The 23,442-nt window shown below is 41.3% G+C and overlaps 1 protein-coding gene and 1 long non-coding RNA gene across 2 annotated transcripts in view; one reads left to right on the forward strand and one right to left on the reverse strand.

Annotated features, from left to right (window-relative positions):
* Window positions 1-21,367, reverse strand: part of DSG2 (desmoglein 2) — a 47,751-nt gene extending 26,384 nt beyond the window's left edge. The window contains exons 1-3 of the mRNA XM_079943360.1: window positions 20,986-21,367; window positions 4,041-4,076; window positions 1,524-1,658 (exon numbers count right to left, since the gene is read on the reverse strand). Of these exons, the coding sequence (XP_079799486.1) occupies window positions 1,524-1,658; window positions 4,041-4,076; window positions 20,986-21,339 (525 nt within the window). The 5' untranslated portion in view covers window positions 21,340-21,367. The remainder of the gene's footprint in view (window positions 1-1,523; window positions 1,659-4,040; window positions 4,077-20,985) is intronic.
* A 175-nt stretch (window positions 21,368-21,542) lies between these two features.
* LOC307197460 overlaps window positions 21,543-23,442 on the forward strand; it is a 94,730-nt gene continuing 92,830 nt past the window's right edge. Inside the window, exon 1 of the long non-coding RNA XR_013831414.1 lies at window positions 21,543-21,673. This is a non-coding gene — a long non-coding RNA (uncharacterized lncRNA). The remainder of the gene's footprint in view (window positions 21,674-23,442) is intronic.

Genomic DNA, 23,442 nt, shown 5'->3' on the forward strand with positions numbered 1-23,442 from the left:
GTGCTCCGCAACAAGGGAAGCCACTGCAATGAGAAGCCCGCGCACCACAAGGAAGAGCAGCCCCCGATCACCACAACTAGAGAAAGCCCACGTGCAGCAACGAAGACCCAATGCAGCCAAAAATAAATAAAGAAAATAAATAAATTTATAAAAAAACCAAACCAAAACAAAAAACCCCCAAAAGATCACTCTGGCCGCTTTCTGGAGAATGGACTGTGGTGGGGGGAGGCAGAGGCAAGAGTGAAGGCAGGGAGATGAAGTTGGGGCGCTTTTGGTAGCACAGGTCAGAGCTGACAATGACTCGGACAAGGAGGGTGGCAGTGGGGAGAAGTGGACAGATCTGGAATACATTTTTGGCATAGAACTGACAGTACTTGCTACATTTTTGAAATATTGGATAGAATTATAGTGCTGTTTACTGAAATGGGTAAAACTTATGGAGAACAGCTTTTGGGAAAAATCAGGGGTTCAGACTTGCACATGATAAGTCTGAGATACATATTAATAGAATTACCATAAAATTTATCCAAAAAAATGGGCATTTTGAGAGTGAAAGGGGAGTTATTAATGATTAGGCTAGGACAATGGCTACAAACTCAGACTGTTTCAGGCAGGATGTGTGGTCGGTCACCCTACCACCTATTAGATATCAGTTCTTTTCATTCTGAAAACTACTTTCATGTGTAGGGTGGCAGAATACGCAACTCTGGTATAAGAATTATTTCAAGCCGAAAGCAATTGAGAAGAATCAGATACAAGAAAGCTCTCTGCCCTCCCCCTATTTGCCTAAGAGCAGGACATAAAGTTGTAAAGGTGCCTTTCCCCCACTCTCTAAGAGGAAGGACAAAGGTTAACCACAGGAGTTAGATCCTTATCAGCCTGGAGACAGGACCAGAGGAATCCACAAAACAAACCTGACTAACTAGATTTTTCTATTATTAGTTGCTCATATATCTGCCTTCCCACAGTTTGCTGCTCCTGGAGATTCAAGGTCCTTTTCGTCTCGTCACTTCTCTAAAAATCTATTGTTCTTTTGCTAAGTAGCTATATAAACCCAAATCCTAACCAAACCTTTAAGTTACTCACCTCTGGGTGCTACATGCGCGACAGACATGTTACTAAGCTTGTTTGTTTTTCTCTTGTTAATCTGTTTTTTTTTCAGTCCAACTTCCAGGGCTACAGACAGAGAAACTAGGAGGGTGGTAGGAAAAAGAACATTGCCCCGCCCCCAACACGTGATACTATCTCCTTTTGAGCATTGTAACACTCTGTTAAACAAAGATTCAACTAGCGCCAGATTCAACTCTTAGTTGAATCAAAGCCCTACAATATATATATATATGTTCACCAATAATGCTGCATTTTCCAGAATGGGAAAGAGGCCCTTCCAGGTGATATGTGGAATATTAAAACCTCAGTAAGTACATCATATAATTTTCCTAAAATTTTAAAGTGAACATGAAAGTCCTCAGACCACACTTTAGCAATACGCATGCATTACCCTGTTCCCCTTGAGAAGGTACCTTGGCAATCGGATTCTTCCTGGACAGATCCTCTCCTTCCCGAAGAGCCACAGGGGCAGTAATCCAAGCGCGCTTTTGCCTCACTGAGTGAGTATGTTTAGGAAGCAGCTTATTTTCATTTCTTGAGTGTAAGGCCTAAAACAACAAAATAATGCCCCCAAATGATTAAGTACCCTAAGACATTAGTATGGCATCCTGAAATTTACTAAAAGTTGAAAAGGGGCTGTGCAAATTTAACGGTATAAATTTCATAGTTTTTTAACAGGCTTCATTTTCAAAGAGGAAATATATACACTCTGGCAAACACTATATACCTGAAGAGCTTGTTTCCAAACCAGCAAAGCAGTTTTTTTATCGGTCAGAAGAGATCTCCCAGAGTGAAGAGTTAAAAAGGTGAGAGTAATTGAGTGATCTTACAAATGCGCAAATTAAAATTAACGTACCAAATCATGAGTTTTCTTCTTACTGACTGAAAATGAAGTTTTATTTTTCTGTGGTGCCTTATAATATAAAAATGAATTACTAATGTTTTAAGACTACATGTCAGTAACCTGTTGATGTCAATTTAACTAAAACTAGTGCAAGTGTCAGTTAATGGATTTATTGTTTTAAGAATGACGTTAAAGGATTAAATCACCCACCTTTGGTTTATCAAAAACTTTAGGTAGAAAACTATTCTATAAATTTTCAGTTGTGCTTTAATAGATGAATATATATTTTATCCAAGGAAAATTTTAATACAGCTGACCTAGTATTTTAAGATCAGAAATGATTTTTATACTAGGTTTACAGTTTTACTCATTTTGTTGCTGTATATAACATGTATTTTATTTCAAAATATTTACACTGGTTATCATTAGGTCACTGATTTTTTTCTTTGTTTATAGTGGAAAAATTCTTCTATAATTGAAAAAATTAAATTATGTATCAAAACATTAAAATAATATTAAAGTTTATAATGTAAAACATCCTCCTACTTTTTCCACTCATACTTTGGAGCATTCACTGTTAACAGCTTGATAAATATCTTTTTTTTTTTGATAAATATCTTTTATGATCTTTTCTTATGACCATACATGTGCACATGTAAAAAGGTCTCTTTTTCTATAAAAATGGAATTATACTGTACATCTCATTGTGGCCCTTGATTTTTTTTTTTAAGGGTGATTCATTATTTATTTAATTTTATTTTTGGCTGCATTGGGTCTTCGTTGCTGCGCTTGGGCTTTCTCTAGTTGTGGCGAGCGGGGGCTACCCTTGGTTGCAGTGCGCAGGCTTCTCATTGTGGTGGCTTCTCTTGTTGTGGAGCACGGGCTCTAGGAGTGCAGGCTTCAGGAGTTGTGGCACGCGGGCTCAGGAGTTGTGGCTCACAGGCTCTAGAGCGCAGGCTTAGTTTGTGGCACACGGGCTTAGTTGTTCCGCAGCATGTGGGATCTTCCCAGAGCAGGTCTCGAACCCGTGTCCGCTGCATTGGCAGGTGGATTCTTAACCACTGCGCCACCAGGGAAGTCCTGCCCCTTGATTCTTCATTCAGTACCTCATCGTGGACATTCTTCCATGTACCATCAATTGTTTTACCATTCTCTCATTGATGGACACTTAGATTGTCAAAATACGCTGCACAGACACGCCTGGATAGAAGTTCCTGTGCGTGTGTTTGAGTGGGAATGGCTGAGTCTGAGGTGATAGGGATAGAGTAGGATAATCGAGCAGTTAGCTCAGAAATCCCACTAGGGGAATATAGATAGAGAGAGAACTTTAGGGGACTTTGGGAGACCCCAGTACGTTAATGATCATTCAAGAAAGCAATGGAAAAATCCTGAAACAAGCTTGCTTGCCTCAAAGCAGAGCAAGTCACTTAGCATCAAAGCCTGATCGGCTCCCTTAGCAATAAAACCATGCAAAACAGAAGCACGAGACATGCCCCCAAACAATCAAACACTAGTGGAAAATAAGGCCTACAACCTGCCCAGTGACGTCAGCAAGGTAATGACCCCTAGGACATGCTCTCTGCACACAAAAAACAGTAATTTATGGAAAGGTGACATTTCAAAGTGAAAGACCCTCGTTGTACTGAGACCTGAAATAATTTTTCCATAGTGCCATGACGGTCCTGGATGCACCATACAGGGTCAAAAACTCCCCCGCCCAGCATGTAGGAGGAGTTAATGATTGAAGACTCAAAGAATGAAAAAGAAGGTGGTCTTCTCCCCCTCCCTCCTCTTCCTTTGAAAAAGTAGCCCACTAAGTACTTGGAGAAGTGCAATGCTTGCCTGCTCCCTTGTAAGCCTCACAAGTGTCCTAGTCTAATAAATCACTTCTAACTTATCACTTTGCCTCTCTCTGAATTCTTTCTGCACTGAGACATAAAGGACTGGAGCTCCCTGGAGCCCCCTGAAACGCTACCTAGCAGTTTCAGCAGGAGTGTGTGTTTTCAATCTGGGAAAGGCACAACTGTCTTCCATGAAATTAAGCCCCTGAGTCCAAAAGACAGGAATAATCCCCTCGGTTCCTTACCTCTAAATGGAGTCCATTTCCAAAGTTAAAGCAGATCTGGAAAATAAAATTATTTGTTGTTTAATACGATTTATCACTCAATTCAGCTTAAGTACTTTGTTAATGAATAACCTAGCAATTAGGATATTATAGACATTAAAAAAGGGGGGGTATTTAACCACTACTATCTGTCTTTGTCAAAAGGAAACAAATTTTAATTTTCCCCTTTGCTTCCCACCATGACCAGGGCCAGAGAGAGGAATCCATATTCTTTTATATGCATACTCCCTCCCCCAGGAAGCTCAGAACACAACTCATATCTGAAAAACAAAGACACAAACTCTCCTTTTGAAATCTTAGCCACTCTCTGGTCCTTCCCTCCTTACCCTGTGGTTTTCACCTCATGTTCTCAGGGACCCACTTACCTTTCCTCAAGGCCTTTAGTGGGAGATGCCGTCCCCCCCTCCCCCTCCCCCGCTAACTCCCATCATGCCCCATGTTCGGGTCACACATGACTGCCCATATTCAGACTTCATTCCTCAGCTTCCTCGGGCCTACCAACTCTTTTCTTTGGTTCTTATCAAGCACTCTGGACTTATATTGCACATCATTATACAGAACTAAATAGTTATGTTTACTCTAAATCTGCACAACAAACCCCCTTCCTGCCTTTTGACTTTTGCAGCACTTTGTTTATAGTCCATTAATCTCCTCTTAGCTTCCCTCTTCTCTTGGTTTAATCTGAACCAGCACTTCTAACAGCGTAGCCACATGTGGCTATTTACACTGAAATTAATTGAGATTGATAAATTTGCTCAATTGCCACAAGAGGCAAGTGGCTTAAGAACACTTCCACCATTGCCAGCCTTTCCAAAGATATTGCCAATGACTCAGGGATCCTCAATCTCTCGATCTTCTAATATTCCTGCCTCACTTTTTCCCCCAACTCTGTAAGCCTAACTATGATTCTTTTTGACCCTGTACTGACATTGCTAGAGAGGGCCAGAGAGATTGAATGGACCCGTCACACATCCATGCTCCCTCCACAGGGGTGATGTTTGTTTCTAGGGTGACTATGTATGTTTCCGTTTGCCCAGGCAAGTCCTGTTGTGCAGGCATTCCATGTGTCAGCACCCCTTTCATTCTCAAAAATGTGCTCACTCAGACCATAAATTATACAACGGCCTTATCTTTGCTTCTTGTATTGCATCCCTATCATACCATCCCAAACTTCCAGGCAATACCCCAATCACATTGACCACACTTCTGAACCCACTCTTAGTGATCCCACATTTTATTTGACTGAGATTGTATCTTCCATCACCCTCTCCTTCCCTTCTTTCTCCAAGGAAGAGGTGTCCTGATGCCTTTCCAAGGTTAACCATCTTCTGTGTGCTTTATTTTCAACTTTTCCACTTATTCTCCCACATGTATCTTCTCAAGAAACTTGTTCCTTTCACTAATCTTTTATCTTCATTTGCTGCTGGCTCATCAAACATGTTTATTTCCTTCCCACTGGTTGGTCAAACAAAGTTAGATCTTCCCCATCTTAAAATCACACAAACAAACCTCTTCCTTGTTTCTGTTAACATTTAATCTACTGCTCCATATCCTTCTTCTACTATAATTCCAACCTGAAATAGTTGTCTATATTTATTGCCTTTACTTCCTCACCTGCTATTTATGTATTAATTCTTTGTAATCTGTCTTAAGTTTGGATTTTTCTCAGTCTTGTCTGCCCTTTTTCATGTGCCTCTCAGGTCACACGGATCCATGAAGCCTTGGTTGGTAAATCATGGAAAGCAGGGCTTTCTCTACAATTTTTCAGTCTCTTTTGCTTACTCACATCCCTTTGAAGGCTTCTTGCAGGGTCTGTTCTACACATGGATCTTTCACCTTCCTTTCTTTCCTCTACCTCGTAGCACGTGTTCTTGTTTCCACCCTTGCAAAGAGATACTTAAGGACAGTGGATGTTCAGCCTCTAATATGAGTTCCTCTGGGGCAGATGAACCACCATGGCTAATTTTCTATTTTATGGTCAGATATATTATTTCTTCCTTATCCTCTATTACTAGTTTACCAGCTAGCAATGGCCAGAGGTATATATCTCCAACCAAAGTCGTGCTCCCCAAATTTATGTACTTTCAGAGGTGGCATGGTATAAAAAAACAAGTGAAAGCAATGCTGAATGGATCACTCCTCTCTGCATGTTTCTCTGGTGGGTATTTTTGAAGGGAAAGACTAGGGACTAGATCCAGGATTCCTCATTGTCACATCATCAGGGGACATTCTTAAAAAGTGATATATTTCTTGCCCAGCCTCCTAACTACTGGTTTCTTTTCTCTGTATGGGCCACACTGAGGAGTTGGCTGGATAAAATATTTACCACTTTTATTCTTCCCTAGAATCTTATTGGGCCTAGCAAAGGTGTGATATTAAATATGTGTTATTTTAAGTAAATGTTATCATTCTGACCAAGTATCATGTGCCCCAGGATGTAAGCAAAAGGGGCCAATTTAGAGTCTTCTAGTCAAACATAAACTCTTTATAAGACTATCTTCATTTTTTATTGGAATGTACTTTTTAGATGTGACTTGTTAAGAAAACTACATGACTATAAACAGTGCTTCTTAAGTTTTAATGTGTATTTTGTTCACTGGGGATCTTGTTATTGATAAAATGAAGATTTCAATTCAGTATGCCTGGAGTTCAGCTTTATACTCTGTATTTCTAACTGGCTCTCAGATGATGCCAAGGCTTCAGGTTCTTGGACCACACTTTAAGTAGCAAAGTTGTAGAACTGTGATATGCAATATCATTTGTTTGTTGAGGGATACAGACAACAAAGTCCACCTATTCATTATTATCTCAGTAGTTAACACAAGAAACTTTGTCACTCTTGATTGCTAATATCTTGAAAGCAGAGAATCTTCTATTTCATGAATTTACTTATTTTTAATCTTTAAAAACTTTTAAATTGCAGTTATAGTCAGCCCTCCATATCTGCAAACGCGGAACCCGCGGATGCAGAACCCACAGATACGGAGTAAGACGCGCCTCGCCATTTTCTATAAGGGACTTGAGAATCCATGTATTTTGGTTTCTGGGGAGGGGGGGAATCCTGTAATCAACCCCCGGCGATTACGGAGAGATGACTGTATATACAAAAGCAGAGTAAACAGTACAATGAGCATCCACATAGCCTGCACCCAGTTTCAACAACCGCGTAGCACACACTTTTTTTTTCTTTGCCCCATTGCTTCTGAAGGGGTTTTATCCCATTTACATTTTACTATTGTTAATGCTTTAGTTATAGCAGCATTTGATTTTTGAGAATTTCCCTAAATTTTTTTTTTAATTGAAGCACATTTGACATACAGTATTTGTTTCAGCACACATTTCTTTTTAAATAAATTTTTAATTCAGGGATATATTTAGATTTACACAAATATTGCACAGAGGGTACCAAGAGTGCCTTTACTCGTTTCCCACTAAAGCTAACATTTTATTTTTATTTATTTTTTTATTTAAAAATTTTTTTAATTAATTAATTTATGGCTGCGTTGGGTCTTCGTTGCTGTGTGCAGGCCTTCTCTAGTCGTGGCAAATGGGGTGTACTCTTTGTTGCGGTGCACGGGCTTCTCATTGTGGTGACTTCTCTTGCTGCAGAGCACAGGCTCTAGGCGCGCGGGCTTCAGTAGTTGTAGCACGCAGGCTCAGTAGTTGTGGCTTGTGGGATCTGAGCACAGGCTCAGTAGTTGTGGTGCATAGGCTTAGTTGCTCTGCGGCATGTGGGATCTTCCCAGACCAGGGCTCGAACCTGTGTCCGCTGCATTGGCAGGTGGACTCTTAACCACTGCGCCACCAGGGAAGTCCCGAAAGCTAACATTTTAAATACCTGTGGTACGTTTGTCAAAACTAAGATATCAAAATTGGTATATTTAGATAATGCGCAGTTAACTAAATTACTACGCTTTATTCAGATTTTACTGTTGTACTAATGTCCTTTCTCTGTTCCAGGATCCAATCTAGGATCCCACATTGTATGAAGTTGTTATGTTTCCTTAATTTCCTCTGGTCTGTGACCATTTCCCAGGCTTTCCTTGTTTATGACCTTGACAGTTTTGAGGAGTACTGGCCAATTATCCTGCAGACTGTCCTCTCATTTGGATTTATCTGTTGTTTTTCTTATGTTTAGAACCAGGTGATGTGCTTTTGCAAAGAACACCACAGAGCGGTGGTGAAGTGCCCTTTTCCTCACAGCATATCAGGGGTACATGATACCCACCTGACAATATTTGTTAAAGTAGCCTTTGTAGGTTTCTCCACTGTAAAGTTGCTGTTTTTCCCTTCACCTGCTGTATTCTTTAGAAATGTGTCATTAAGTCTAGCTCACCCTTGGAGTAGGGATGCCGGGAGGAGAGAGGTTAAGCTCCACTTCCGGGGGGGGCATCTCTATATATTATTTGGAATTCTTTAGTAAGAAAGATTTGTCTGTTCTTCCCTCATTTATTTGTTTATTAATTCAATCATTTTTATCAGCTTGGATTCATGCATATTGATTTTATTCTGTGGGTTATAATCCAATACTATTTAATTTATTTTACTGTTTAAATCGTTCCAGCTTTGGCCGTTGAAAGATCTTTATGGTTAGATTCTGTGTCCCTTTGACATGTCCCCATGTTTTGTTTTCTGAGCTCTTTCTTACTGTCTAGTATTACAAGATGCTCCAGGCTCATCTTGTATTTTCCCTGTCCTGGCTTTAGAATCAACCATTTCATCAAGGAGCCCTGATTTCTAATACTGAATGGTATTTAGAAGCCAAGATCTGGGTGTGTAGGTGTAGCACACACATTATAAAATTGTTTCCAGTCTCCTCAGCCACTTTAAAGGGGAGGGAATAAAGATAGAGCTTTTCTTATTAACTTTGTTGTTACCAGAGGCTGTGTTTTAATTATTTTTCAGTAGCAAAAGGTTCATCTAAACTTAGTTAACTCCCAAAGGTCCCATCTTCAAACACTATCCCATATGAATTTTCGGGGGACACAAACATGCAGTCTGTAACAACGTGTAAGGGAATTTGGCCAATGAGATATCAGGAGAATCTGGAAAAAGATACTTGTCTCTCATAAGAAGAAAAACATATTCATAGCCTCTCTTTTTACCTGCTTCTGGAGACTGCTGAGCAAGGATGTGACATTTGGAATCGCAATGGCCATCTGTGACCATGAGTAGAAAGCTAATAAAATGGCAGAGAAGACAAACTGAAACCGTAACATCTTTGAGTTACAAAACTGGTCAAATCTGGAGCCACCCCATCTCCTGACCATTTGTTATGCGATATTAAACATTCCTTTTAATTAACCTTTTAGTTGGGTTTTGGTGCTTACATTTGAAAGCAGCCTAACGTGTACCATTGTTCAGTTATTATACAAATTAAAAGAAATAATACATAAATGTATTTATTGCAATGACTGGCACATAGCAGGCACTCAGTGAATACAATTATGACGGTAGTTCCTCATTTCTAAGACTTGCATTTTCCTCAGCTTAAAATTTCTGAAATCTGGATTTATCCATGCCTTCAATTTCCCAAGCTCCTGCGATGTTCCTGTCCTCTTGGATTCTTACATGTTGGGGAGACAGACAAAAGTAGGGTGTGATAAAAGTGGTAAAGAAAATTAAAGCAGGGCCAAGGTAGTAGAGAGATTTAAGACTGTGGGGAGGCTCTCAGAAGAGGTTACATCTGCATAGAGACGGGAATGGGGTGAGGGAGCAAGCCAGGTAGAGCCCTGCAAAAGGAACAGCCAGACCAGGAGGTGGGAATGAGAGCGCCATGGTCAAGGTGGTGGTGGTAGAGGGGAGGGATCCAGTGAAGACGGTGTCAGGGTGCCGCTTATGTTTCTTGATCTCGTTGCTGGTTACACGGTATGTTCGGTTTGTGAAAATTCAGTAATTCAGTACACTTCACTAAAAAGTTACCAAAATTGATGTGCACCTTAAAGCTGAGGGTTTTTGGCATCTACCTAATAGTCCTGCTGTTTGCATTTTACAGCAGCTATTGCAATAGCCTGTTTTCACAGACACTTAATAAAGACATGATAGACTGAAATATTTGCTCCACATTCATGGTACAAACAACCCAAGAGAGTTGTACCAACATTTTGTCAGTTGTGGAACTGTTTGTTTATTTGACTAAGGAAATAGTTGAGATCTTAACTACTCCTTCCTAAAGTAAATGATTTGGATGTTTCTTTAGGAATGTGTATCTCACAGCACACATTCTTAATTTAGGACAGTAATTCTCAGTTGGGGGAGATTTTGTGCACACAAATTCCCCCACCCCTTTCCTGTGACATCCTGTGGTCACCTGGGATATTTGGTAAAGTGTGGAGACATTTTTGCTTATCAAACCGGAGTGCGTGTGTTGGGGGCGGGGGGAAGCAAGTGCTACTGGCATGTACTGGGTAGAGACCAGAGAAGCTGCTCAACATCCTACAATGCACAGGACAGCCCCTCCCCCAACAAAGCATTATCTGGCTCTAAATGCAAAGAGCCAAGGTTAAGAAACCCTAACTCAGACCATGTTTCTCTGATTGCAAGTTACTGTAATAACTAGGGCCAAGAAGGTCATGCAAGTTCTGGAGGACCATGGATTTATGTAAATTTCCAAACTGGTAGCATATTGCAGACAATATAAATGGAGTAATTGACACACTCTGTCTTCTGTCCTCCATTCCCACTCCTTCCCGCTTCCCTTTGAACATTTTCAGTTCTGTAAGTTTGAGTGACGTCCTGTGGGGATGTTGTAAAAGGATTTCAAGCACTGGAAGGACGTCTGGACAAGGTGACCATTATGGTTTCTCCTAACTATGAAATCTGTCATTCTTTTTTCTCACAAGGAACTTAGTGATAGAAAAAGTGTGACACGCCTTTAAGACTGAAGAAGAAACGTAAGTTTCTAGTCTCTGTAGTCAAAGAAGTAGTATTTTTAGATGAACCAGAAAAATCCTTCAAAACCTTCCCAATTTACTGAAGTTCAGAAAAAATTAAAAAATTTTCTACCGTTAGATCCCATGCATCCTGTAAAAACTGGCCTTTTTGGTAACTGGAAAGAAAATAATTTTTTTTTTTTTTTGGCAGAGCCATGAGGGAAGGTCAAATATCACTGAAAAAAATACAACCAATCAATGACTCTTTATTCCCAAGGTCAGCACCTTTAGAAAAGACATCCAACTCTGAAGTCACCTCGATGAGTTTAACAAACAGAATCCTGGAGGACTTACAAGTCAGTGATGACAGTTCTTCCTGGTTAATAGGCTGTCGGCCAGAAGTAGAGGATTTTGAAGCTTTCTTTTGTGATTCTATGAGTCCAAGGTTAGGTGACCCCTTAAACTTTAATATCTCAGACCAATCGATAACTTACTGAAGTAGAGGGGTACAAAGTAGTTTAAAATATTGTTTTAAATTTGAGGCATTATAATGGCTTATTGTTTCCATTCAGCCAGAAAGAACTTTAGCCTACTTTAGCAGGGCGGTCAACGGATGATCTTCGGTACCCAAATAGAGGTGACCTAACACATGCCCGCTGCTGCTCTTCAACCTCATGCCCACCCCCGACAATCACAGAAAAGCCTGTTACTTCCCTTTCCTACCCACCCTTCCAACCACGCAGAATGTTTTCAAATTCCGTTTCTCCATTTCACTGTACAGAATGCAGAATCAGAAATTGCTCTTAAGGTCCCTGGCTTACACCCAACCCATTCTTAAAGGGTTTCCAGCTTTGGCTAAAATAATTTAAAGGAAACAAAACGAGATAAAATAAAGGTCATGGATGCCACTTGTTTATTTCCTCTGATTACATATCCTGAATTTTCTAATTGTATAGACAGAACTGGTCCTCAGTAGACTCTGTATCCACAAGAAGGTCTGATAAACCTGATGTTAGACTTATGTTAGAATTTCACCTATCATACTATTTTCCTCTGGTCTTTTTTTTTGAAGGAGGAGAGGTGGTCTATAAAATTTCTTATTTTATGGCTAAACATTATACCATATTTAGAAATTCCCAACTTAAAAAAATCCAACTTACAAATGACCCACACATAAGTACAATTCCTAGGGCAGCCTCACTCAACAGCTAGTTTAAACATACGTTTGTTTTCATGGCTGCTGTTTAAAAAAACTCAACCACCAAGAAAAGCAATATTTTGAACTTTAATTTTTCAACTCTGAATTTGAATTTTAGATAGGAAAATTATATACTTTAAGCCTGACAAAAATTCTATAATTGATCATAAATTCTATAAATTGATCATAATCTTTTGCCTGCTCTTTAGATGTTTGGGCTAATCTTAATGTAATAAATATGATTTGGGGTGAGTCATATTGACGTTAACTTTAAAGGGGGAGATATTTTCCTTGGAAACATTTATTGGTGCCAAGAATTTTAAAATGCTTGAGTTAGCAATGCTGTGCTACACTTGAGTTGTTAGAGCACGTTGTGAACTGTCCTTTCAAGTTGCCTTTTGTGTAGTCATGGACAGCTCCTATTTTTAACTTGGCATAGACAAATAAACAGAAGACCCAAAAAAGTCAACATTATTTTATTTAGTCAATTTCCTTGGCCCCTAAAACATTAAAAAAAAATCAGAGTTGCTAATAAATAGCTAAAAGTAGGCTTTTTCATATTTAATCTTCTTTTTCAATTCCCAATTATTTTCTAATAGGGATGTTAATAAACAGTGGTTCTCAAACTTGAGTGGCACGTGAATCATCTTGTTGAAACACAAGACTTCTGAGTTTCTGATTCAGTAGGGCTGGGGTGGGGTATAAAAATCTGTATTTCTAACAAGTTTCCGGGTAATGCTGATGCTGCTGGTCCTGAGACCCCACTTTTGAAAACAATTGTGTAAAATCACACAGTAGCAAAGGAAAGGGAAGGGGAGCCTGCATAACTCATAGACTGGAGAATTAGCCCTTAATTACAGAGATGTGTGAAACGATACATTCCAAATAAGGAAATTCAGCAACTGAGTTATTCCCATCGCAAGAAGATTTTCCACTTTACAAGTAGTAATCAACTACAATAAAATTGCTTTAAACAGTGTTCATACCTCTTCTTCTAGCTGAAGATTTACTGATCCTGAGCATTTATCATTTTTGAAATACTTTACCATTTTATTGGTGTTCTCTATAATTGCTACAAATGCTTTTGGAATCAGGCAAAATACAAGCAAATCTGTAAAATATATCTTTTCAGATACATCTACATAATACATAATTTCTTAAACAAAAATGATGGGCTGTTTCCACCCTTTTGCTGCAATATATTTCTGAAAATTACACTAAAAAATAGAATGAAGAAAACCAGATTTCTTCCCCCGCCCCCCCAAGAAGCTTAAGAAAACCAAGAACTTCAAATTGTCCTTTTTCATCACTAGATGGCACTATCCTGTCAGTAAGTCAAACTGCAGGAACTACCAGAAACTGACCAACAATTGACTCCAAGGTCCAAAGTGGAAAACAGGCATTTTCAATTGGCTTCAAATAAGTGGACTGGCAAAACTGAACAGTGAGAGAAATCAATGGTTTTAGAAAGTTGTTTAGAATACTTCTGCAGGACTGTGCAATTAGGCAAATTTCAATTTACATTTCTTCTCCTTTTTTTTCCTTTCTAGGATGATTCTATCTTGTAATGAAACTGAACCAATTATCTAGTTCCAGAAGTTCAGGCCTTATGTATGACTAACTATAGAAAACTGCTTGTAAAGGAGGTCACAGTGATGCCTTTGGATTGACAGAGAGGCATTTGGTGTCGGGGGACTTGGGTTCTACCCAGATTCATCCATTAATAACATTCAGTAAATCCAGTTACTGGCACACAGTGGGTACTCAAAAAATGTCAAATTAGTTTCCCTACATTCTCCTTTCCCCCACTGTAGGCTTCATGATAGTGGGACAGCTCACAAGCACCTAGAAGGCTGTTTGGCATATAGCGAAAGCACGTCTAGTAATTGCCGAATGTGTTAAAGGTCAAACAAAAACTTACCAACCACACTATCTGAGTGTTAAACGTTTCTTCTAAACAAATGAAATCCAGATTATTATTCCACCTTTTTCCAAACATAGAAAGATACATTAGCTTTTAGGTTTTTAAAGGATTCTTCTGTGTCCAAGGCATCGAGCTAGTAGAGATAAATGGTACATAGATCCTGTTCTAAAGAAGTTTAGCAGGAGAGATAAAGTGTACATAAGTTACTATAACAGAGGTAGAAGAAATTCATTGTGTGCACGGCAGTTGCAAAAGCAGTTCTGGGGAGCTCAGAAAAGGCAGAAATGACCTCCTTCTAGAGAAATCCGGAGAGGTTTAGGTGTGGGAGCAGATGGGAGGCGGAAGGAAATGATCTGCTTTAAAGACCGCACCGGCCAGAACTTGCAGAGGGAGGGCAAAGAACAGGAAGGCGTGCAATCTGACACCTAGACCGTGTGTCGGTAGTGAGTAGAAGATAAGGACAAAAAGTTGTGCTAAGGATCTTCACTGATCCTATAAGGACCAGCTTCAGATGAGGGATACTATGCCCCCAGAGCTTCGGAGAGATTTTTTTGGCAGTGCTCCACGGCGAGAGGCAGGAGACAGTTTGAAGGTTAAATAAGCCAGAGCAGATGTGATGAGGGCCCGTAATAGGGTAATGGCACTGGGATGGGTGGGTGGAGGCAACAGTCTTTATGGGGACGACGTTAGAGCTTGGCAGTGCCCTGCGTGTGGAGGATAGGGGAAGGGATCAGAGATTGAGTAGTTAGAAGGATGCATTCTCAGAGCACGAACTGTAGAAATGTTAAGCTAGAATCCTGAGGAAACGCTCTGCGTAGGGAAGAGGCAGCAGGCTCGAGAGTAGGGCGCTGCGGCTCAAGCCGCAGGGCTTACTGCGCGGTCCTAGGGGCGCGCACCTCAGCCACCGCTGTTACCGGCCACGCTCTGCCTCCCCCATGTACCTCCTGGGCCTCCTGGTGATCTGAGTACAGCATATCCTCCGGTGCCGGATGGGAAAACCACCGCAGCCTCCCGGAGGTGAAAGGACCCCCAGCAGAGTACTATGGAAGCAAAGGAAGGAGATATTTGAAAGAAGAGCCGATCCACAGTGTTAGAACAAGAATGACGATTGGGCTAGGCGCCCTGCCCCATTTCCCAGTTAGCACTTTTGGGGTGTAAGGAGAGTGGATCTCCAACATGAGGGAGTTTATGGGCCACTTATTTGTGTATTTTTAGTTTGTATCGTAGGGAACTTGAAAGAGTAGTGGGATGGAGGTATTTTAGAATAGGGGAAATGGGACCTCTTTCTTCTCGTCTCCGCCCAAATCTGCCTTCTCATTCCCTCAGCCAGGCAGCACCTGCTAGGCTGATGAAAGGAATTCCCACGAAGGTGCGATTTTGAGGTAAGACCTAGAAAAGTGTTTGGCACAGAGTAGGTGCTCAATAATACTTGCTGAATAAATGAATGTATCAAGGCTTAATCAACTGAGAGGATATTTGCATTTTAAAAAGACAGAGGTAAGTAAGATGAATCCCTGATTAGAATCTCTCACTATTTGCCTATCGCCATTTCTCAGCGGGGGAGCAATTGGCATTTCTGATAGGAAAAGTCTTCCTGAGTGGCCAATTTTTTCTTGAAGGTTCTGTTCGTTGCTGGAGGTTTAGCCACGCTGCATTTGGAGTACTAAATGCCAGTAGCATCCTGCACCTTGTGACAATCAAAACGCCCCTTTCACATCCTTCCCCCCATCCCCACCCCGGGCCCCGACATTTTCTTGAGAACCCTTGTTCCCAAACCAACCCTCCTGCCAGGCTGCACCCTCCCTCCACAGGACTGTCTGGGCTTTTCTGCCGTCTTTGATCACAGCATCCCAAATTCTGGAAGTTTTTTTTTTTTTTTAATAATGAGGCAAAACTGTACCCAGTCGACTACCATCTCTTCTTTCTCCACCCCTTCCTGACCTACTCAACTAACATTCATCTTTTCATTTTATGATTTGAACACCTCCCTAAAAGCACTCACTTGTCAATTAAGCCTTCTGTGGCTTCCCTTGGTATCAAGAAGGCTGCAGACATCTTTCAGCATGTCGTTCTGCTCTGCATACTGTGTTCCAGCTACATGGACTCTTCCTGTTTTTTCAAGGAACCATGCATCCTTGTCTTCAGGCCTTTGCATATGCTCTTCTCTCTACCTAGAACATTCTTCCCCCTCTTTCTCTTCATATCATCTCATTAATTTATAATTACTCTCAGGTCTTAGCTGGGATGTTCAGTGCTGGAGCTCCTTCTGTAGGCTCCATGGCACTGTGTGTTCTTTTATCATTACTCTTCTTACCATCACCCATTTGGAATTTAGCCATTTACTTGTTTACTAGACTGTAAGCACCATGAGGGCAGAACCCATCTGACTTTTTACTGGTCTCCCAATGTCTAGCACACGGTTTAGAACTGAGCAGGGAATCACTAAATAGTGGTCATATGGGGTTAGTTCCTACCTAGTTTATTTTCTTGTGGGCATCATTCATCTTACCATTAGACTATGGTACAAATCCTGGTGTTCCAGCTTCCTTCACCCTAATCATCAAGCTTTGCATATGATAAAAATCTCAGTAAATTTTAAAATAATTAGAAGTAAACAAAAAGAGTGCAATGTCATATGTGGTATACATCTGAAACTTTAAGGTAAACTTAACTGAGAAAACAATCTTGCATCATATGGGGACTGTATGTTTGAAAAGTGTTATCAGCTGTTAAAATCTGTGGCACAATGAAAGACAGAAAAAAAGCTGTGATTGAGAAATGCTAAAATTGATCTAAAGCTCATTTATAATTTCAATTAAGCTTTCTGACTTTTACTGCAATTTGGCGGTTTTAAAAATATGAACCCCTATTCAGTGTGTAATTTCTTTTCCATATAAATATTTGTATGCTTCATTCATGAATAAACTATTTTGCAAAATTTAGATTGGTAATTCTCTCACACCTATCTAATTATTAGATTAACTGGGACGTTTCTATCGATATACATTTCTGGACTTTAACCTTGAGATTTTAATTTAGCTCATCAGGTATTTCTAATGATCAGGGAGAATGTAAATGAAATTAATGCTCATGTCTTTTTGTAAAGTACTTTCCGCTAAGTTTATAATTAAAGAAACTTCTGTTAAGAGTTGCCATTTCCCCATTACCTATTAATTTTTTAGAAACAAAAACAAATGTGAAATCATACATTTCTAAAACCCCTGAATATAACTGATTATTCTTATAAGTTTCAATATTTACCATCTCACTTATACTTGAGTTTATTCTAAAATCTGTTATCCACTTGCATATTAGAACCTTAAGCATAACTCCAAAGTTGTTGATAATTTATAGATAGTTGAACCTACTTGTTATGGGTTGAATTGTGTCTCTCAAAAGAAGATATATTGAAGTCCTAACCCCCAGTACCTCTGAATGTGACCTTACTTGGAAACAGGGTCTTTGCAGATTTAACCAAGTTTGATGTCATTAGTGTGAGCCCTGATCCAACAGGACCAGTGTTTTTATGGAAAAGGGAAATCTGGACACAGACTCAGACATGCACAGAGGGAAGTCGATATGAAGAGACAGGAAGAATGCCACGTGAAGACAGAGGACTGGAGTGTGTACCGACAAGGCAAGGAATCCTAGAGATTGGTGGTCAACCACCCAACCCCAGGAAGAGGCAAGGAAGGAAACCTGTAGGTTTCAGCCCACACCTTAATTTCAGACTTCTGGCATCTAGAACTGTGAGAAAATAAATTTCTGTTTTAAGCCACCCAGGTTTTGGTACTTCGTTATAGCAGCCCTAACAAACTAACATATGAGTAGACACAACCGCTCACAGTATAATTTGCTCCCACTTAATCTTTAAAATTTAGTTTGATTTTGAAGGACAAGCTTAATTAGTCAAAGGCAAAACTGAGGCAACCACCAGAAAATCTCTTCAAGTGCCCTCTTTAGCAGGGTGTTGAAGCCTGTGGACCTCTTCTCAGAATAATGTTTTTAAATTTATAAAATAAAAAACATCGAATTATGAATGAACTCAATTACATTGAAATAGTTATCAGAATTTTTTAAAAAACACCAATTTGTGATGCAGTCATGTCATGTACTTCATTATCAACACATTAAGTAATAAAATATAGCAGAAAGTCTATTAATGATGAGAAAAATGGTATTTTAAGATACCTATAGTATTATGTGAAAATATCTGTGCATTCTATTGTCTAAAGTCACAAGTACTGCTATGCTATTGCAGTGTCTTTCCTACACATAATTTAAAGAAATGTTAAATTTCAGTTAAACATTAGTGAGAACAGGTATGTAATTTATTCCCAGCCATGTCTAAGGACCTTCTGAATTCTATCTATGGACCATCTGGGAGTCGGTAATTGCCAGGTAAGGAACTCTTGGTGAGGAAAGGTTCTCTGACTTTATTTACAATATTACCTCTATTTCCCATTTTGATAGAGTTGGCTCTATCTGTGTGATAGCTATGTGGGTGCCACTCAACATCTCGCTTCTGGTTTATCTCCGTGAACTTCAGAGGAAACCTAGAGACCACATATCAGACTCCCAGCAGCTAACGTTCTGAATGTGATTTAGGTTCAACAACCAGCATCTACGTGAGATGTGAAAGAAGGAAGTGAAGCAGAAGCTACGTGTCTGCTGTTCTTGCTGGCAAGCATAGATGTGGATGGAGCTGGGTTTTTGCAGCTATCTTACTCTGGGTTCTAGTGTTCATCTAGTAGATTCTGTACTAGATTCATGGGTACCAAGATGCAGAGCCCTGGTACATTTCGTTGGTATGCATCCTAGCAAATGTGGCATGGTTCCGGAGCTGGCAGCAACAGTAGCACCCTGATCATGGCCGTTTCCACACTGCCGGGTGGCAGTGTTGGTTCCTGATCACAGGAGAGGCAGCAGCTCCCTAAGGGCTTAGGCTCTGCGGGATGGATGGCTCTGAAGTCACTGACAGCTCAAAATGGAGTGTTTCCTCAGTCCTTGCCACACGGATGCAATCAACACAATGCCCTGAAATAAATATCTTCCTGCTTTAACTAGCTAGAGTGAATCCTGTGATCTACAACTGAACTCTGACCTGTACGCACTACAATTTCTATTACCTTCTATAAAAGAGCTGTGTCCTGGAGAAGTACTTCTGTCAGCATAGCTGCTTTCAAATATTCTTCACTAAAATCTATACTTCCAACTTCAAACACATCAGTGCGCAAAATGCCCACTGTTCTTTGACCAAAAATAAACATACTCAAAATACATATCGTGCAAGTATTGCAGAAAATACAAAGAAGTGTCCAAGAATTTTGCTTATTCAGTTAGTTAGAATCACTTTTCAAAGGAGCAGTCAATCGCTGCTCAATAAAGTAAAAATACTGAATTGATAAAGTAAAAATTATGCCTAAATTATATACCTATTTCTCTGTAAATGTACTTGAATTGGCCTGCTTGTTATATCACTTGAGAACAAAGGCAATTTCTTTTCTAGGATTTTATATTTAACCCTCAAACTAAGCTAGGTGCTATGCTAGTTTTGTAATCTCCTTAGTCTGGAAGTACCATGATGAGGGAACTAGTTGCTTTGCTACTCTGGAGGCCAAAAAGGAAACCACAAATTATCTTTGAAAAGTTTTATTAACAAAATAAACTTGAATTGAAAATTACCTCAATGATTTAGGCAAAATGAAATGGATAAAAAGCATGAAAATTAACTGGTGTGCCAAAGGTCCGCAGGTCCTAAATAGCACGCAAGTGAGAGTTCACTGAAATCCCTAGATTTCATTAGTCATGTTTCTTCCTGTGTGAGATATAGGAAAAAAAAATATTTTCCCTCTTTCATTGTAATTCTGGGATAGAGAGAAGGCAATCTTTCGGAAGTTAGCGCTTTCAATACAGAGAATGTACTTGTAGTTTTTATTTTCACCATTATATAAGAAAGCAGTATGATTTTGTACCTAATCTCTGTGAACATACCTGTTCAGTTAAGTCTCTGGAAGGTGAATGCACGCCTATATGAACAGGATAACTGTCATTTTATCAAAACCCATCTAGCAAACCCTTATAAAGCAGATACATTTCTTAATTATGTACAATTCCTTTAACAAACAAAACAAACATATTTAAAACCCCATCTGAATGTAGAAGCCAGGCATAAGAAATGCAGATCGAGAGATGGAACACTGTTTGCCAGTTCCTTTAAGAACCTCTGAAAATCCCGTTTGACTGTGGCGCTGCATATCGATTTTGTGTAATCTTTTAAAAGGAAAAAAACCTTAAAACTATTACATATGTTCATTACCTTTAATACTAGGCGACTGTTTTAAAACACCAACTTTGGGAACTTTAAGTTCAGACTATATGTGGGTGATTTCAAAAGTAACGTGGCTTTAACCAAAAAATTACACTTTGTAAAATACATTAAAGAAACTATTTGGGGCCCCTTCCTGCAGTCTAGGAATACAGGTGTTTCCCCAGGTCACTGCCGCGCCCGGGTGGCGGGAGCCCCGGGGAGGAGGCGCGGCCGCTGCTCCCACCGCCTCCATGTTGCCGTCTGAGGAGACTCCGGACAAAGCTCTCGACCTCCAGGAAAGGTCCCCGCTCCAGGGCTCACTACACCCGCGGATCGCAGATACAGAAACGCGCCAGGGCTTGCGCGTGGCGGTAAGAAAAACGGAACTTCAGCCAGCTTCCCACGCCCGCTCCTTCCCAGCGGAGCCGCAGGGTCCGCGCTCGCCGCCGCCTGCTCGGCCCTTTCCCACCTCGGGGCACAAAGAGGGAGCGCCGGGCGGGCCGATGCTTGCCCGGCGGAAGCGGGCAGGTCGGGGCGCGGGCCGGGCGCCCGCAGCTGCCCAGGCCCGCCCGAGGCTCCGCGCCCCTGCTCCCCGCACTTACCAGGAGAAGCAGCAGCGAACCCCCCGCGCCCAGCGCCATCCCGTCGCAGGCTCCGTCTCGGGCCGCCAGCACCACTCGGCGCCGCCGGCTCCCCGCGTCCCCGCGCGCGCGCGCGCGCCCGCTCCTCCCCGGCGCCCCCGCCCCGAGGGTCCCCTCCCCCGCGGCGGCCGCGCGGCCCTGCCCAAAGGCGCGGTTCCAGGTGTGGCCTCCGCGAGAAAATGGAACCCGGAACCGGGAGCCCGGAGCCCGGCCGAGCTGCTCGCGCTGAGGTGGGACCTGCGTGGAGGAGGGAGGCGCACGGTGGACTCCCGCCCCGCGCCGCACACGCACCTGGAGCCGTGACGTCCCCGGCATGGGGACTTGGAGTGGCAGGCCCCGCCCCGTCGTCCTCCCCTCCCCGCCCCGCTCCTGCCGGAGTGTGGCCCGGCTCTGCAGCCGAGGCCCGCGGCGGCCAGTGAGCCGGCCCGGCCGCCCGAGGCCGCCGGAAGGTCCAGTGCTTTGTAACTGTACGCGAGGCCCAGGTGGCGCGGAGGAGAAAGACGAGTGACGCCCGGACCCGCGTCCTCAACCGCGGCCGGGTGCGTGTGGCCCGCTCTCCGGGAGCGAAGGTTCTGGAGCAGGATTTCGGGTGGTTATCTCCGCGAAGGCTTCTCACCTCTTCCCCTGGCCCCGTCAGTGCTTTCCACAGGTATGCCGCTTGTCTGGCTCAGGGGAAGCCGTTATTAGAAGAATCACACATGATCCAAATGGACAGTTCTTCGGCCCCTTGTTAACTAGCTTCGACTGGCAGAAAACTCTAGAGGGCTTCAGGGAAACATATACGCTTCCATATGATTTACAGAATCTCTTACACAAAGTGTCACTAGAGGTCAGAATCCTCTCTGCAATAGTTACTTAGCTGTGTGACCTGGACAACCACTCTGTGCCTCAGTTTCCAGATCTGTCAAATGGGATTAATGGCATCCAACAAATAGGACTGTTGTGAAGATTAAATCAGAAAATCTGTATGATGGGTTCTGTAGTGTCTAGCACATCCGGGTTCAACAAATGGTGGTGGTGTTATTATTTTTGCAAGTGTAAATATTAAGTTGGATTCTTCTCGAAAAAAACAGAAACTCTAGAATCAGCAACAGATTAGGAAACTTCTAAGAAAGGCTAATTATTGACAATGAAGTATTGGAAGAGCCTATAAATGAATAAACGGTTGATTTGCTACTAGAACCAGACATTTGGCATCAGAGTTGGCCAAAATAGTAGAGTTCCTTTTGTAGTTAGAAGTGCCTTCCTCTCCCTCCCCCAGTATCTCCTACCCTTCTTTCCCCAGTTCTAATCTTGCCACTTTTCCAGATCCAGTACAATGGCCATCTCTGCCTTAGTCCCTTTCTTCCTAAGCTGCCAGGGACCTCTTTGAGCTGAGAACCACATTTTCCTCTGTTTAGGGAGTAAATGCAGAGTGACTTTTCTCATAGTGTTACTTAAGTATCAGTGGCTAAACTGAGGACAAAGTATCTAGGAGGAGTGTCTGCTTAGTTTCCCACTGTTTCCAGTGACTAGAACAGTGCTGAGTCCCATGATGGACTCTCAATAAACGTTGGTTACATAGCTGAGTCAGGAGGGAAGAATGTCTTCTAGTTTCCACTCCTTTCTCTTGAGTTAGGTGTGGTTGGTAGCACCGTTGGTGATAATTCTCATTCCCCATCACTGCTGGGAAAGCTACTAATTAAACAAGGCAGGCTTTACCAAAACACTCACAAATCATCCCTGGAATCCTACCTAAAATTAGTGCTCTTGCAACTGACTCCTATAGGCAAGTATTTATGCCTCATTATCTAGAGTTTGATCTCTGTTTAGTAATGAAGATAATTGTAGCTTCCGGAATGAGAAAAGCTAATGCAGATTTTATTTCTGTTGGATTATTTACTCTCCCCTGGAGGCTGTCAAAGGCAATTTCAGGAAAGTATTCCTCTATAAGACTTTTATTGTAAGGCTTTGAGAGAAGATGTCAATACGTGTACAATCCAATGCCATAGTATGTCATTCTTGAATTAGTTCCTTCTGAAACTTATGACTCAGTGAGTTGAAGGGACTTGTTGGAAGTCACATCATACACAGCTAGTTCTCTAGCTCCTGACTTTTTTCTGCTGGCATGAGAGTCAATCTATTTCATAAATCTCTTTGCACAAGAACAAATGCCATTCCTAATGAAGTGCTGATTGCTTTAAAGTAAATTGAAGTGTTAACAAGATGTGAAAGGTTTAACTTGCAGGTTTTTCCCCCTAAATTGTTGAACATTATGGTAAATGTACTTTTAAGACACGTACTTATAATGCATCAGTTAAAAAAACATACTTTGTGCAAATAATTAGCTTTAACATCTAGATATATTCAAAATATCTATCTGGGTTATGTTTCCCAGCATACTTTGTTTCACATGTACACACAGGTGATTAGCTTATT

The sequence above is a fragment of the Stenella coeruleoalba genome, assembly GCF_951394435.1.
Source record: "Stenella coeruleoalba genome assembly, chromosome: 14".
Classification (NCBI taxonomy): domain Eukaryota; kingdom Metazoa; phylum Chordata; class Mammalia; order Artiodactyla; family Delphinidae; genus Stenella; species Stenella coeruleoalba.